Here is a 17,380-nt window from a genome sequence, read left to right as displayed (position 1 = left end):
CAGCGCATGCTTGGTATCGACTTGTAGCAGCAACAGCTTTCGTGAAACGCAGTCATAACCGCAGCAGCAACAGCAACAGAAAATGACCAATAATGGAAAAGAAATTAAAAGTAAGGGTGTCAACAAAATTCAGATCTTCAATGCATAGTTCATTATTTCACACTGAATATATATATCATTTTTTTTAATTCAGAATAAAATTATAATTTCAAATTTTTTAACAAAATTATTTTCAAAAATAATAAATAAAAAAACTTGTCCATTTACGATTTTAATTAACTGAACGCGAGTTGTTAGTTGTATATTGCCAAAATCAAATACAATAAAGTTACACACCCCTAATTAGCACGAACTCTCTAAATAGTTTCATTAGCGTTGAAAAAAAAAATGTCGATCGCCCTAAAAGGGAAAATAAAATTTCGCAACTTGAAACAAACTCTCTACACTCGATGGTCATTTGAAAAGGGTGCTAAGTGGTCAAGAAAATAAAAAATAAAAAGAGGGAAAAAGTGCGCTGACGCGTCGAGTTCGCTCAAGGAGCGCAGCCGCGCCGAAATTTCCTCGCCAGTCCAGCATTGACCGTCGTACGTGTTCGCGTTTTTTTAATCTGCTTTTTCCACTGGAAAAAACTCTGCATTGACATAGAAGAATAAACATTGACGCAATTTTTATGAACAAAAGAATTTCCAATTAATAACAATTTTCAAGTCTAATCTTAAAACTTTTTTCTATTTTCTTATTTCATTCTTACATTCTAAATAGGTAATTTTTAACAAATAAAATGTATGTAAATGTAAATATTGCTGTGTTTCTTTTGTGATTAACATTTAACTATTATATAAATTTTAGTTCCATGAATTTCAATGAAGAGTTCCTGCTAAAATTACAAACTTCAATGGTGGTGTTTGTTTAAACAACATTGAATAGCGACAAACATTTGTAGAAATGCATTTGTGATAATCGTGTAAACAATAGAGGGATGATTGCGAGGGTGGTATGTGCCACCCTTTAGCTACGAGTGGTGAATTTTGAGTATTTTTCGACGTTTCTGGATTCACGATTCAACAATTGGAGAGGTAATAATATACTGGTAGTGTAATTTATTGATTATAAAATTGGAAAAAGTATCTTTCCTTAAAATTGCTATTTTAATTTCAAAATTATTTTTTTCTCATTTTTGCAAATAACCAAATTTTCAACCCACTATGATTCTTATTTATAAAATATTTTTTGAGATCAAAATTTCTGTTCTCACTTAACCCCTTTGTTTTGTCATTACAAAGCGCACTGAAAATGATCATCAATAACGTAGTATGTATGATCAACCGCTTGTTGCATGCACTTCAAGTAAATAAGTGCCTCTAAAGCCCTCTCGTTTCAACCCTATATAACACAGTACCCACCCTATAGTGGTGTTAGAATGATAACCAGAGGGAAAAATATTATTAACAAATTTATTATTGAATTTTAAACTCAATATGTTCTCCTTAGTTTTTTTATTGTATCAGGTACAATAAAATAAAAGGACTTGGATTAAGTTATGTTAAGGCATTTTATAGTAATATTACAAAAGGGTGTTTTTCTACAAAATTCTAACAAAAAAAAATAATTGTAAGAAATATAATTTACGAAATTTCAATTTTAAAAAGGGGTGTAATTCTTAATCAAGTTACGTTTTTAATTTGGAAAGAGGGAGAACAATTAATGCTTCAATTGTACCATAATGTTTTAAGGGTGCGAAATTCTGTAGGATCTCATGCGAGCTACTAATATAACCATACTCGGTATCACATAAATTGATATAAACGAAAGATATTAATAGAGAAACCAAGACATCGATCGATGCTTAGGCTGCACAGGGGACGCTACCACCATCCACTTTGAATACTTGTCTTAAGATTAATTAACACTTAATTGCCTACAAAAAATAAACTTATTAAAAAAAACAGGTTCAAAGAATCATAAAATTTAGGAATTTTACCTTTCAGGCCACCAAATAAAACAATTAAAAAATTAAATAAAGTGCCTACGGGGTGATTCAAAAGTCACTTAAACATTTTAAAATTGTAACATTTAAAAATCTATAACAAAATGATATAACTTTTATGACTTTTCACGAACCAGTTTGCTGTTTCTTCTACAATCTATTGACACTGGAGATGGATATTTCTTTTAGATATCAAAGGGATCTGACAGGTAGAAAATGACCCGGGCTACGGCAAGAGAGGGGGGTTGGAATGTAGAGGAGGGTGAATTTGTGGAGCAAGCGAACGATGATGTCGATGCACGCACCCTTCTGCCCAACGAACCGTGTCACCCCAGGTAAAATGTATCTATTAACACTCGAGAAACACTGAACCCAGGTTAGATAAACATGATTGAAAAAATTGATAAAAAAAATTCACCACTCTTTATAGATAAACCCCATCAAAGTGTTAATAAGGTGCTTCGTTTCTTCTGGAATTAGCCTTATGAATAACAAGAGTCATCGAGGAAAAAGTCCCTCAGAAATTTGAACAAAGGGGATGCTGTACCGGAAATCCTCCCTCCGTCGGGTTGGCACCCGTTGTAAACAAAATCGAGGGTTGCCCGAAGGGTGAGGAACGCCAGTGGAGGGGACAGGGACACCGGAGGTGGTGCGAGACTGCGAGGTGTCCGTGGCACTCGTCAGTAGCACGGCGGTCACAGATCCTTTCGGAACTAAAAAGCTGCCTGATCAACACCTCGCTCTTCAACATTCGTTTCAAATCATCGTGAACTATCTGTGAACCACTCCTCATCAACGCCATTCAATAAAATCATATTTCAAAAGAGACCTCCCCTGTGAATGCACAGGGACCAAACTGACGGACTTAAGAATCTTGTGCATCTGTGTGTGCCTTTATTTTGAATTACTTCCAAGTGACTGGGAAGTAGAAGAAAGTGAACCCAGAGATCTTTACAGTGAGAGATAATCTTTGAAGGGTTTCTGTGGTATAAGGATCGATCGATTATCGAGTAGACTGTGCCGGAGGTCCAAGGCTGATCGAGAGCAGCCGCGATGTCAACGTTACACCGGTCGTTGACACAGTTCCCGGGTTGAAATTCGGACCTGCCCTGTGCCTCAGTTTGTATTAAAGGACGAGAGAAGCTGAGGATCGAGGATGAAGGCTGAAGGCAACAACGGCTACCTCAGGGCTACCGTCATCGCCGAGCAGAACGAGATCACCGGTACGGCCGGTCAGGAGACACCTGCGGCCAACACTCTTCAGGTAAGGAAATTAAAAATATTATTTAAATTAATACATTTTTCATCTTAAGTGATGTTTGGAAATTTAGGTCCTTAACGATTAGGAAAAATATTTAACCATAGGGCCTAGGAATTTGTCTTGAAACAAACGTAAATGATCTGTTTGAAGGTGACTTATGGTCCTCGCGGAGGCACCACGACCACGGTTCTTCAGCATCCGGGGAATAGTCGAAGGCCGATCGGCGGGATAACTCGGGCCACGTCCATCACCCGTAGACGAAGAGAACCAGCCAGCAGGCAGCAATTGCTTGGTGTTTTGGCCGTCACTCTCCTCGCCACTTGTCTCTTTATTCTTCTGTTGTTGGCGTTGAACACGAGCCGCGAATGCGTCCAGGAACCACGTATGTCGAATCAATGCTGAACGATACGGTTAACTCCCGTAATCTAATTAATCAAACGGCCGGCGATGAGGGGCTTAAGCATGCTACAATGTGACTAGTATAGAGGCTAGGTGTTAGATCACTGTTGCTTGCTGAGTGAATTGAGTTATCATAGGGAATTAGACTAGACTTGAATGCTTTTGAACTATGATGATACTAGTACTGAATTAGATTCTTAGATATACTAGAGTATACTAGGGGAAAATAAAACTAGTATGATACTAGGTATTAGAGATACTAGTGGAACTATGCAAATTAGTTGTCAAGTATTGGATACTCAAGCCTACTACTTAAAATACTGATACTAGTTTCCAGAAAATTTTACGCGGGAAATTCAAACGTCGATCAAACAGCTGTTTACGCAATGCATTACTGATAGTTTTTAGGTTATGTTCAAACTGCAATTCTAGTTCAGAAACGAATTTCTTCGTCATGAAAGTTTCCCAATAGAGTTATTACACGCGAGGAGGAGCTTGTCCTCCTCTAAACTCGTTGTTGAACGCAGTAGTACAGAAAGCTGGAAACTTTTACCGTAAAGTTTGGCCCGCTTTCATGGCTACCGCATACAATCTTTCTTTTCCGGTGAGATCCTTCCAGGAGAGTTTAATTACAACTTTACAGGACACCGTGAAGAAAGTTACAGAAAATAGCTCGTCCTCGCGTGAAATTGCTCGGGGGAATATCATTCTTTTTGCAGTTTAATCTCCGTTGCACGCCATTAAAGTTTCATTTCGCGCTCACTCGATTCTTCAACATTATGGACTCTTTTTGTCCATTTAAAATTCGGAATTTTAATAACAAAATAACAATTCTTTAATTTATGTTTATTTATCGTTTGAATTTTGACGATCCTTCAAGGTCTATCTACGACAGAATCAGTTGCGTAACAAAGGGACCAAAATTGTGAAAATAGAAAGCCAAAATCATCGATCAATCGAATCGAATCGAATCGAGTCGAGGCTATCAAGTTCCTCTCGAAAAGGCCGACGTTACCTCACAACCATTGCCCATCATGGTATTAATCGTTCCACTGACGTCCACGAACGATCCATCAAAATTTCGAAACATCGCAATGATTTGATCATTTTGACTGCCATGGTCAATCATCCGGTCTAATTCAGCCATCAATTCCAAAAAATATATTGTTGACAGCATACAGAATTGGTTAAGAGAAATTGAAACATATGCAGGCCTGTGATGCATCTTAAGTGCACAAGTTTTTACTGAAGCCTTTTGAAAGATGGTTTAATTAACGCAGGTCTGCAAACCATCAAACGATCCAAAGAAGTCATTGTCTCTCAATAATGACTTACATGCTTCTGTTCGAGCTGAAGAACATTTCGAACAGCTTTTTGCGATGATAAAATACTGTTTTATTCGCATACCGGATGTTTTGAACGCAGAAGCAATAAAGGCACATTATTGAAACAAAGAAACATTTTAGTGTCACGATGAATAACATCGTAGAACTATTGTATAACTTAAGAATTTTTTCGTTGAAAAATAATTAACATTCCGTTTTATTTTTTAACAGGTCCAAATGTTTGTATGACAGAAGAATGCGTCAGAACAGGTAAGAATTTTTAATTAACACCATTTAAAATGTTTTATGACAAATTTCAATTTCGTGATGAATTATTAAAAATTGTTGAAATCGTAATACCAATGGCGAATATCCGGAAATGGAATCGGATCAGAGGTGATTGGTGGTCGACGAGATTTGCGTTGCCCAACGTCGCGTGCCGCACACAAACACACCGACAGAAACACACATTCACACTCGTTAATCAGATTAACTATTCACCAGGGAATTGCTTGCTGACCGAACAGCCAGCTGACTGCAACTCGATTTTCGTTCCTCCACAAATTCCCTGACTCAAGTGCGGTTTAATCGTTGGAAACGCGGTCGAACGTGTAACTTTACCTGATTATTTGTTTATCAATCTAAAATTCATAACTAGTTTTAGAGTAACGTTATTATGCGTTACAGATAATTTATCGGTGATCTAATTAATTGAGAGGACACGACGAACTTCGTTAAAACGTTTTCGCTCGATTAATTGGTGATATTAACCCTGGTGTAATTAATTGGCGGCTAAGGGACTATTTAATTATCCTTTCAGAATGATCATTTTATTTTTTATTTTTAGTATTTCTATGTTATCGGGTCTGTCCTTTTACCTTGACTGAAGCTGAAATTCAATTTCCTGCCTGTGATAGCGCAATTTTACATTCTTGTATCAATATCAGTTTCAGAATTTAATATCAACATGTTTGTCGATACCCTTCTGGAAAAGCAGAGTTAGAAAATTTGGACGTGACATGAAACATTATTAAATATTTTTTAGGAGCTCCCAGTCACCATCTGATAGTCACTCTATTCATTTTATAGTAATTCTACACTAACTCCCAGTCATTATTCACTTTATAGTCAATTCATAAATGCTTATAGTCACCTCAGACTTACTTTATAATTATTCTGAATTCATCTTATAGTCATCATCTGATCATTTTATTCACTTTATAGTCACTGCATCTCAGTAAGACTTAGAAACTCCAGACAATCCTGCAAAAGCTCATTACTATAATCCAGAATATTAAACTTCTACATAATTAAACTGAATTTCAGCTGCGAGTCTGCTGTCAGCGATGGACCGAACAGCAGCACCCTGCGTGAATTTCTTTCAATACGCTTGTGGCACTTGGAATCGTCTGCACGTGATACCGGAAGATCGAAGCTCGATCAGTACGTTCGAAGTGCTTGCGGATCAGCTACAGGTGATCCTGAAACGAGTCCTGGAGGAGCCACCCAACGATCAGGACAACAACGCGACCCTGAAGGCGAAGATGTTCTACAAATCTTGCATGGACATCCGTGGGTACACCGAATAATTAATTTAACTATGAAGTTGCTGGAAGAAAATCTTGGACTTCATTACAGAATACAAATGGTTGCTTAGAAAATATCTTGAATTTCTTGTTTTCGCAGCTCGGATCAGAGAGATCGGCGATGTTCCGCTGAAGAGGACGCTGGAATATCTGGGTGGATGGCCAGTGGTGGTTGGACCATCATGGAAACCTCCTCCGTATCCTGTCGAGGTCCTGTTGGGTCGACTTCGTGGCGAATACAACGAGGGAGTGTTGCTGGAACAGTGGGTCGGTCCAGATGACAAGAACTCCTCGGCGAACATCATCCAGGTGCGCCGGCAAAGTAAGGCCCCTTGGTCGACGACTGCATAATATAAAAAATCCGATTGGTCTCGCATATTTCACTATAGTCAGTTCACTATAAACTGCTTTTACTTTTTTGAATCTGCATTTGGAGACGCTTTGCCTCGAATATGTACTGGAATAGGTACTGGTCCTTCCAGTGTTAATAGACAACAAATGAAGGAAATAAGAAACAGAGTTCGATTTTAATATTAAATATTGTTAAAATTTTTCGTAGCTGGACCAGATGCAACTGGCGTTACCTAGTAGAGATTACTATTTGAAGAAGAACAGCGAGGCTGAACTGAAAGCGTATCATCGTTACATGACGAGCGTTGCTGTGCTGCTTGGCGCTAACCCTAAAACTGCAGCCGAAGAGTTCGATGAAGTGATTAAGTTCGAGAAAAAGTTAGCTTACGTAAGAATATAATTAAAATCTTTAATTCTCTTATTATCATACGTTTTACGAGATTGTCACATTAAATTTCAGGCATCCTTAGCCGAGGCGGACAGGCACGACACCTCCGCCATCTATCGAAAGTTGACGCTGCGGGAGTTGCAGCGAGAAATTCCGCAACTGCAATGGCGCGCGTATCTTCAGGAATTCATCAGTGCTCCGATCACCGAAGATGAACCAATTGTTGCATACGCGATGCCATATTTTATGCAGATGGGTCGTATCGTTCGAAGTACACATCGCAGGTGATGAGAAAACGTTAATTACAAAAAGAGAAATTTGGTCTATTAGAAATTTCATGCTCGTCATATTGCAAATGAAATTTTTATTTTTTATTATAGGACGTTGCATAATTACATACTTTGGAGATTAGTCATGTCGATCATGCCCCATATGATAGACGAATACCAGCAGAAGAGGGTCGAGTTTAGAAAGATCCTGTTGGGGATATTGAGCGAGGGGAACAGGTGGTCCCAATGCGTCGATTGGACCAATAAGAAGCTTGGAATGGCTGTCGGTGCCCTCTTCATTCGAGATAATTTTAATCACGATAGCAAGGTGCCTTTATATCCTCAAACTGATGGAGCTGACATGTTGAAATATTTTTTCTAATCCTAATTTCTTTGGCGCCATTTTATCTTTAGGAAACAGCACTCGAGATGATCCGGTCGATACGCGAGGCGTTTAATGAATTATTAGCAGAGAATCATTGGATGGACGATGAGACCAGAGCTGTGGCCAAGAGCAAGGCTGACTCTATGAATGAGAGAATCGGGTATCCTGAGTTCCTGAAGGATCCTGTTGAGCTATCAAAGGAATATGTGGTGGTATGTAACTTGAGATCACCCAATCAATATTTTGAAGCACACTTACCTAGGGTCCTACTTTTGCTTCTGCAGTTGAACATAACCGAAAATCATTTTCTGGAAAACGTATTAGCTGTGCTAAAGTACGACGCTTATCACAATCTACAGAAGCTAAGGAAGCCAGTTGATAAGAACAAATGGTCCACGGAGCCTGCTGTCGTGAATGCCTTCTATAATCCCAACAAGAACGATATCGGTAAGTAGGTTTCCATCTTTACCTACCTTCGAAACTCGTCTGACCGTCATTGACGTCCAAATTGTTACAGTCTTTCCAGCCGGGATTCTCCAACCTCTTTTCTACTCCCAGCACTTCCCAAAATCATTGAATTACGGTGGAATCGGTGTGGTGATCGGTCACGAGATCACTCACGGTTTCGACGATAAAGGACGCCAGTTCGACAAGGATGGCAACATGATGCAATGGTGGAACGACGCCACCATAAGGGCATTTAGGCAGAGGGCCCAGTGTATCGTGGACCAGTACTCCAAATATAAATTGCAGGAGGTCGATTTGTATATTAATGGCAGGATGACCCAGGGGGAGAACATCGCTGATAATGGAGGGCTCAAGCAATCTTTCAGGGTGAGGCTAATTATGAATAATGATGGTATGCTTATTTTGGCAATCATGGTACCAATGATACTGTTGTCATGATCAAGGCATACAAGAAGTGGGTGTCGATACATGGTGAGGAGCCCCTGCTGCCTGGTGTGAACCTCACCCACGATCAGCTATTCTTTCTGAACTATGCTCAGATCTGGTGTGGTTCCATGAGACCAGAGGACGCGCTCACAAAAATACGAAGCAGTGTCCATTCACCAGGTCCTATTAGGGTCCTGGGACCTCTGTCCAACAGCGAGGACTTCGCCAGGGCCTACGACTGTCCCCCTGGCTCACCGATGAATCCAATCCACAAGTGCAGTGTTTGGTCAGTTGGCACCCTAGCTACTTAGTTACGTGTCCTTAACCAAACTGCTATTTATTAATCTCTGTCATCAATTTTGATAATTATTGCAGGTAATACTGAAGCCACTGAACGGTGGTAAAGACAGCATCATATCATAATAGGCTAACTAATTCAGCTCGTCTCCGACGTAAACCATGATAGAGCCACGAAAGACTTGTTTCATTTACTTGTGATCCATTACGATGTGGTTCCAGCAAAAGGAAACCTGAAATTCGAAAGGATTGTATTAGTGTGCGTGCGTGTGCGAGTCTGATCATGATGTCAAAAGTTACATGTTGTATATACAAGATTTTAATCGTGTATGCATAATCGTTTCTGTGTGCTTCAGCTCGTCGTGGACGAGTCTAATAAATTTTTCGATGAAAACAAGAGAAACTGGTATTCCTTTTCCCTCTTTCAAAATTACCAGACTTCGAAGAATTCTACATGTTCTTTGGAAGGCAGCAGTGGATGTGAATCGATGTTCAGTGATGACTGGATACAATAATAAAATGTTGAAGGCAGCAGTCGAGTATTTGTTGAAAGATTTATTCTATATTGGAACATATCATCCATACATAGCACGGTCAATACCGATCTCGCATTTTTGTTTTCATGTAAAAAAGGTGGAAATAAAAATAATATACAACAGACAGAAGGGCTCTCCCTTTTTCTCTTTCTCTCACTTTGCGTTATATATCACTTTACCTTACTGACTACACGCATTTACACAAATGTTTATACAATATTATGTACAACATAAAGAATTGCAGCAAAAAGAAAGAAATTATCATTCCACCATGAATTGCCATAATCAAACGCTTAAATAATAATAACAGTACCAACCAATACACGTACACAGTGCATCGATGAATAATCGAATTCTTTTTAATTAAATAACTAATAACAATTAAAAAATACCATCTATAATTTATGCAAACGAAAGAAAATTAAACGCTAAAATATTATTATACTCGAATTTCATTCGAATACATAGAATCTATTTTAACATTAACAAACTCGTAAGAAAAATAAATTAATTTGCATAATGAAAAGGAAGCTCGGAGTTAATAGGGTAGAAGGAAAAGAAATGAATCAGGAAAATAATTGCAATGTTAACTGTCGCGTGTTCAGTGAGAGAAAAGAAAGAAGAGAAAGAACATCAGTCGACGAAGTCGTCTCAATTAATTAACAAGATGGCTACCAGTAGTCTTCCGGTCTATGTACATGCAACGGGTGTTTTAATATCTTTTATGTCTTTTAAAACCACTGAACCACAAGAAGATCTGTAAATGTTACTTTCATTTTACAAAAGGCAATAATTTATTAATTATTTGCAGAGAAATGATTTTACCTTTTCAAATTTCAAATTATTTTCAATTTAAAAACCTTCAAACAATCCCTGAACCCATAAACAGAGCAATATTCCATGAATTGAATAAAATAAAAATTTCCAATTCTCTTGTGTACCTCCCTTATCCTGTTTTCTTCATCTCCAAAAAAATAGTCATCTCTTTAACAATTGTATTTCTCTCACTCTCTCTCTCGCTCTCGTTCTATCTATTAAACTACACCCTGATGCCCATACATCATAATCGATTATAGTGAATTTTTTATTGCGTCCACGAAGTTTGGATACGTCCTTCCGGCTATTTTTTTTTTGTCTTACTCCAGAAAAATATATATGTTTTTATATATGTTCCGTTATGTATACACATATGTATATGCACAGTTTTATATACATAATAATAGATAAACATCTTCCTATCTTAAGTTTGCAGAAGAAAAAGAATAAACAGAAAAATGAATCCTGGTTTTCATTTTAATCTCAACTTCACATAGAGATATGAGTATAATAAAATATATATATTTATCGTGGGTAAAATCTTTGGAATTGCCAGCAATTTCGTTTTCTCCCTTCTATACATTCTTAGATACTACAGTTATGTCATTTTTAAGGAAAGAAAATCCACCTTTAACAAAAAGACAAATAAATTACAAAGTTGGTAAGACTGATTTGGATTATTGCTCTGTTCGTGGTCACTAAATCAAAACAATAAATATCCTAATCAATACGAAATCATTTCTCTTTAATATAGGGGTATATATAAAGTGGGCGGGCCCAAGGTGGGAGGATCTAAAGGGGGCGTGTCCAAAGTGGGCGGCTCCAAAGGATGCGAATCTAGTGAGTAGGTGAATACAGCGTGGGTGGATCCAGGGAAGGCGTTACCAGAAGATGCGATCTACTGAGTGGACAAATATGGAGTAGGTGGACCTAGAATGAGCGGATTCAGAGGAGGAGGGTGCAGAGTGGGCGGATTCAGAGGAGGCGGGTACGGAGTGGGTGGATCCAGAGGGAGCAATCAGCCCAAATACAATATATTTCTATTCTTCTTAATAGAAATATATTTGAAGATAAAGATTTTCTCAAATTTCTATTATTTTCATTTTTATGAAACCAAAAATTTGTTAACTGAAAACATCATTTGTTGAAGATTAACAAGTTAATAACAAGTTAACCCGTTAACAAGTTAAAAGTGAAATACCTGTATACAGATCTCCTTTGTTCATTAAGCAATAATGAAAAAAAAGAAAACAATAGGGATCATCAATGTACAAAGCTAATTTACAAAGTTATCGTTCGGTTACCACACTGTATTTTTTACGGCTCTGTTCTTCGTCTTTTTTCATTCTTTCTTATGTATGTACACAATGCACTCATTTTTTTATTGTATTTTATTATTTTTTTATTTTTTTTGTTTGAACTCTATGGCTTCTGTGATTTCTCTGTCTCTCTCCCTCTCACACGCTCACCACGCATTCTATGTATTTTTCTTGTTTTTTTCTTATTTCCTCGTCTCCTTACCCTAACGTAATTAATGCTTTTCTATTCGATCGTTTACCGCCTCGAACTTGTTAATTAATCATCTGAGAATTGTCGTCTCTTCCCAAACACCTACAAACTTCACCCGCCATCTTCCTTTTAATTAAAAGGCCTGTGCAATACTGTGTAAGAAAAATAAATAGTTTCTTATTTTCTTATTCTTCTTCTTCATTCTAGATCTTTGTTCTCGTTATTAAAATAAACTTTTGAACGCCGCTTGGATACCTCAGGAAAATAAATCTTCTAACGATTTAATAGATCTGAGGGTTGGTACTTGTCTTTTCATTTCGAGGTTAGAATTCAAGGGGAAAAACATTCAGCGCCCTCTTTCTTGTACTTGACAGTAGGGTATTGTTCCTTTGTTAATTTTTCATCTTCCATTTTGGCGTTCCTTGTACCGCGTTAAATTTCAAACTTTGATAAAAATCTTTATTTTTAGGTTATCTTTAGAGGTACTTTTTTCTTGTAACAGCGCTTTGGTAAAGTTTGTAACCGATGAATTGCTTTGAATTGTCAATTATCGACATCCTAAGTTGTTCATTTAAAATTTCAAATAAATTTAGCAAAATTTTGAAAGATTTTATCGAATCTCTATTATTTGTTTACTTGATGTACTTCACAGTTATTGCTCGATCTTATCATCAATCATTAACAAACGATTGTCGAATAAGACAAACGTCTGAAAAAAAGATGTCAAAAATTTACCTTTCTTTCAAAAAATGAAGGAGGTGAGGGATGCCCTATTCATTCCTTATATAGTTCACAGTATTGCATTTAATTAACGAAACACGATTAAAAAAATTCTCTAAAATTAACTTTCCTTTCGCTTAACTTCGATTTTCAATTAGGAAAATCAAATTTTCCTTTCATTTCCGCTTGAAGTGATTCAATTTCACGTTCAATTACTTTTGCGCGCAAAATTAAACAGCGACCCAAAAACATCGATCTTGATTACAGTTGTATACATCGGTCACTGAGCATAAACTTTTCAAATGTTAGTGAAACATTTCCACATAACTTTTAATAAGCGCAAAAATTCGATTTGGATATTTCTTTTCTTTTACTGTTGATTAATTTGTTATTTAACAAATTTTTGCACTTATTGGTTGAAATGACCTGGTTCTTGCTAATGCAAACTAGCAGCCGCCAGTTGCCAGTGGTTCTCATTCTATTTTTTAATCATTGATTAAAAAATAATCAAGCTGTTAGTATATATTTGTTTGTAACAATATGGAAGCAGAATCCTAGATTTTGCACCATCTTCATATTTTTTTTTTTGTATTTTTTAGAAGTTTCTTTTTAACAAACTGAGATCAAAGGGGCTGAAAAGTTTGTATCTTCTAAAAAGACAATTGCAAAGCTTTTTAATTAAAGAATTGTTATCTGGAGTTAATTTCCAGTAACTGAAACAACAATGTCGAAAATTGATATTTCAAAAATCTTGAAGAACTTTTGAAACATAAACTTTCCGTACCACCTGACTGAATTTCTGAAAGATAAAAACTGCACTAGTTTGTTAAAATGCCCGCCCCACAGAACACAAACTGGCAACAACGGTCTTCTTGCCTTATGTCCTTCCAAAAAATACACACTTATTTCAAAAGACAGATACATATTCTCCTTTACCTGCTGATTTCGCCTAGTTTTTTCTTTCTTTTCGCCATTTTACATTCAGGATTCCTTTTGTCACCTGTCATACTCTCCCTCTCTCTCGCACCCTCCCACCTCCCTATCATCGTGCAACACTGTTAATATGCATAAAGACTTCATCATCATCATCGTTTAGCAATCGTTAAAATTATTGTACATTAGTTAATTAGTAATCGTTAGAATATAATATTGTTGATGTACAATGTGGCTCCACGTATGTTCATTGCGGAGAACACAAGAGTTCTTAGACACGCGTGAACAGTGGGGAATTTCCCGTACCTCTTCTTTTGGGAATACCCGAACGAATTTCTTGGAAATTCATTCTTTTCTTTAAATGTAATTCGTTTTTTTTAATGATTTTTTCTTTTTTTTTTTAAATTGATAAGGTATATTAGTTATAGGATATTCAAAGAAGATTCAGTCCACAGTCGAGGTACAAATTTAGTTACTTTTATAGGTTAGTTTTACTTGTCGAATCTAGAGACTTCTGGTACCAGCACTCTTTGTGTTCAGTACCAACACAGATGGAATTACAAAACTGCCAGTGTTTTGGATAAATTTTGAACTATTTCTCTTTGTACCACGTTAAAATCCACAGATTTTTTATATTACTGCAAATTTTCTTGTTAGAATTCATTCTTTTTATAACTCTTTCCATTTTAAATCAACTTTGTAATTCCATGCGTTCAAATGTTTCGTAATTTTATAGGGAGTTTTTAATTATCGCCAATTTCTTGATTTTTCCTTTTTCAAAATTTAAAATCGACTGGGACTTTTGTTCGCGCGTGTCTAACGAGTCATCTACTTCGTGTAACTTCTATTTTACACGCAACACTGGCGCATTTAAGTCGAACCGCACCGCCGTATTTTGCCGAATTTTGCAAAAAGTTTCCCCCCTTTCTCCTCCACATTCTGGGCGGAGTGCACGCCGTGTCCCTTTCTTTCTCGCATACACGCTTCCTTCCTCACGTTCACATACTTCACCCACTTCCGTTCGAGCACAGAATCTGCTAAATTGTTGTTATACATACAAAGTAATATCGCTTGCCATTTTGGTTTTTTTTTTTTTTTTCAAATTCGCACGTTCATGTTGTATACACACGTGTGAAAAGTTAGTGCTGGGAATCGTAACGCGAACATTTTTTTTTTTTCTTAATCACTTCCCTTTTCAACATTCGACTAATTGAAAATTCCCCTACTATTAATTATAAAAAATTCGCAAATTATTCAAACTATGTATTTGCAAATACTCAGTCCAAAGTACACCTAATAACCGCGAAGAAAATTGCAACGACGATAGAAATTTTTCCTTCCATCAAACGCTTTCAGCGGTTCTCAATTTTATAGTCGCGAACGCTCGTTTTTTCGAAAAACGAATTTTATACGAACAATATAATTTCTCTAAGCGTATCGCAATAAAAAACAATTTTCATTCGATCAAATATAGCGCCATATTGGAGAAATTGAGGACCGCTGATGTATGCGTTTGAATATTCCCGCGCAAACGCGTTCGAACGTTCGAGATCGACATTTACGAAAAAACAGGAACAACGCCGCGAAATACTGAATTGACGTCAACGAATATACCCTCTAAAAAGAATTTAATCTCGATAATTTTCGAAATACAATCGAATCTAACAAACCTAACCTACTAGAATCACAAACGTTTCTTTTTTTCTCTTCTACCGCAGCAATATCTGCAATAATTCGGTCGATATTTTTTATTTTGTTCAATTTCGCAGATCGATACATCGATATCCGTCGCTTGGAACGAAAAGGACACATCGAAGTATCGATAACTGATTTAAAATAACTTTCTTAGAAACAACTTTCCGATCACAAAAGGCGATTTGATTCCCATCACTGTTCGCAATATATAGTGTAACGTGTTTGTGTGTGTATGTGTGTGCAACCTAGCGAATATATAATATATATTGTATATATATAAAACGCTCCAAATAGAAATCATTATTTACCAATTATTAATTGAATACGGAGCAAAAGAACTCCCAATCAAGTGTAATTTCTCGATTTTTCAGTTGTTTTTCATCATTTTTTCTTTTTTTCGTTTTCATCTAAAACGTACAACAATAATTTTTTTTCAGTCTAATACATTCCAAAGCACCAATTCGTTAAATAGTTCTTTCATTCCAATATGGCCGACTCTGTGTCCCGACCATGAATTTTCGAGAATAATTCTTACGCGCGCTTACGTCTAAAGAAAAATACGAAAAGAAAAGAGCCTACGCCCAGTTTCATCTAATTTCACACCGATTTCTCAATTTTTTAACAATTAATTTCGATACTTTACAGTAGTAGTACGTCTTTATAATAGTTAGGTATAGTAAATGCTAAGTAGAAGATACGAGACGCGCTTTTAGGTTAACTTTTTCGTGTTTTTCGAACAGGTGCACGCTGGGGTGTACCGTGTATTGTACAACTGATCGAGTTTTCATAGTATAGTTGCGCATTATTTATTAATAATTCCTTCTCAGTTGATACTGATGCTTGGTGCACCTAACTGGAGATACCTTTTAGGGAAATTATATCTTTCGTTGCTTGGAATAGTTGTAAAAATTTGATATAGTTGATGGTAGTTGACATGATTGAATCAAATAATGAACAAATAACTATATTTAATCATTAATTGTAATTGAATGCAAAGTTATTGAATCAACTACTATTGTTTTCAAATCATTATTATGGTTAACCATTTCACTGGACCACACTATTCTCCAATCTTATACAAATTCAAAACTAATTGTAAGTAAGTTTCATACTATACAATTTCAACTATACCTCCAAACTATACTGGTAACTAATTTCAACTATTTTCATCACAAAGCATGTTAACTGCCAGTGAAATTATTATATCCAAAAAATGATAGTGCCTCGAATTCTGAACTATACGGTTATAGTTAAACAACTATACTTCTCGATCGATCGTACGATTGTGTCGTGTATCGTGTGTGTTTGTTCTGCGTGCGTTCCCTGTGATGCAAGTACAAACGTTAGTGTTTAAGTGTTACAATAGTAATAATAACAGCAGTAACAGGAGCAATAATAGCAATAAATAGTAGCAATAGTAGTAGTAGTAGTAAGTCGACCGGGTGCACATCCGACGAGGGCAGGTCCTGTGACAAGCGACGACGGTATCGTTTCATTTTTTTGTTTTGTTTTCTTTATCTTAAAAGTCTGGAGACAATAATTTGTACGATAATCAGTACTATACAATAATAGTTAGTAACTCTGTCCTTTTTTTTTTTTTTTTAGTTTATCGTGCATCTTTTTTTATTTCTTTCTGTTAAATCAATTTCTCCTTTCCACTTTTACCGCTACTCGTCGCCACTATATTACTTTTTTCTTTGCTCTCTTTCTCGTTCCTTCTTCGGACTTACTCGTATTATGCCTAAGCAGCGATTGTTAGCCGTAGTATCTTATTTATAGTTGATCAACTATTGAACAGTTCGCTTGTAAGTGTGATGAAAAATTTTGTACGTTTTGGTGTTAGTATTGGCAGCCCCGAAAATTTTGTTAGTCGATTATCGTTATAGTTGTTTGCACAGAGTATCGGTCGCTACTATTCAACGTCACGATTTTGTTATAATAAATCAATCAACGCTTATGTTAGTTATCCACGAATCACTTATAAAGTAGTATAGTTGCAAAACAACGCGACGAAAACCGATTTGTTCTT

General features: G+C 36.5%; 1 protein-coding gene across 3 annotated transcripts; it reads left to right on the top strand.

The window, feature by feature from the left end:
* Positions 1 to 587: 587 nt before the first annotated feature.
* Positions 588 to 9,620, top strand: LOC114871526 (neprilysin-1-like). 3 transcript variants are annotated; one of them, XM_029177537.2, is made up of 16 exons: positions 588 to 762; positions 850 to 1,076; positions 2,177 to 2,322; positions 2,418 to 3,251; positions 3,399 to 3,630; positions 5,204 to 5,242; positions 6,299 to 6,544; positions 6,659 to 6,867; positions 7,118 to 7,297; positions 7,370 to 7,581; positions 7,678 to 7,894; positions 7,981 to 8,163; positions 8,236 to 8,398; positions 8,469 to 8,785; positions 8,863 to 9,131; positions 9,221 to 9,620. In XM_029177537.2, exons 4-16 carry the CDS (start codon positions 3,144 to 3,146, stop codon positions 9,222 to 9,224), a joined length of 2,379 nt encoding a protein of 792 aa, XP_029033370.1. In that variant the 5' UTR covers positions 588 to 762; positions 850 to 1,076; positions 2,177 to 2,322; positions 2,418 to 3,143; the 3' UTR covers positions 9,225 to 9,620. The 3 variants fall into 3 exon arrangements, with proteins under 3 accessions (XP_029033370.1, XP_046145174.1, XP_029033371.1); XM_046289218.1 differs by lacking the exon at positions 588 to 762 and having other exon boundaries at positions 2,468 to 3,251; XM_029177538.2 differs by lacking the exon at positions 588 to 762 and having other exon boundaries at positions 2,177 to 2,329.
* The last annotated feature ends 7,760 nt before the right edge of the window (positions 9,621 to 17,380 follow it).

Source organism: Osmia bicornis, chromosome 16, assembly GCF_907164935.1.
Source record: "Osmia bicornis bicornis chromosome 16, iOsmBic2.1, whole genome shotgun sequence".
Lineage (NCBI taxonomy): Eukaryota > Metazoa > Arthropoda > Insecta > Hymenoptera > Megachilidae > Osmia > Osmia bicornis.
The sequence above is the reverse complement of the archived record's forward strand: the minus strand, read 5'-3'. Positions and strand labels throughout refer to the sequence as shown.

Bases quoted from the DNA above. Each gene is read 5' to 3' on its own strand.
- LOC114871526 (XM_029177537.2), top strand. From the start codon at position 3,144: ATGAAGGCTGAAGGCAACAACGGCTACCTCAGGGCTACCGTCATCGCC. The intron at 3,252-3,398 runs GTAAGGAAATTA...ATCTGTTTGAAG, and splicing joins CTGCGGCCAACACTCTTCAG to GTGACTTATGGTCCTCGCGG. The intron at 8,786-8,862 runs GTGAGGCTAATT...GTCATGATCAAG, and splicing joins GGCTCAAGCAATCTTTCAGG to GCATACAAGAAGTGGGTGTC.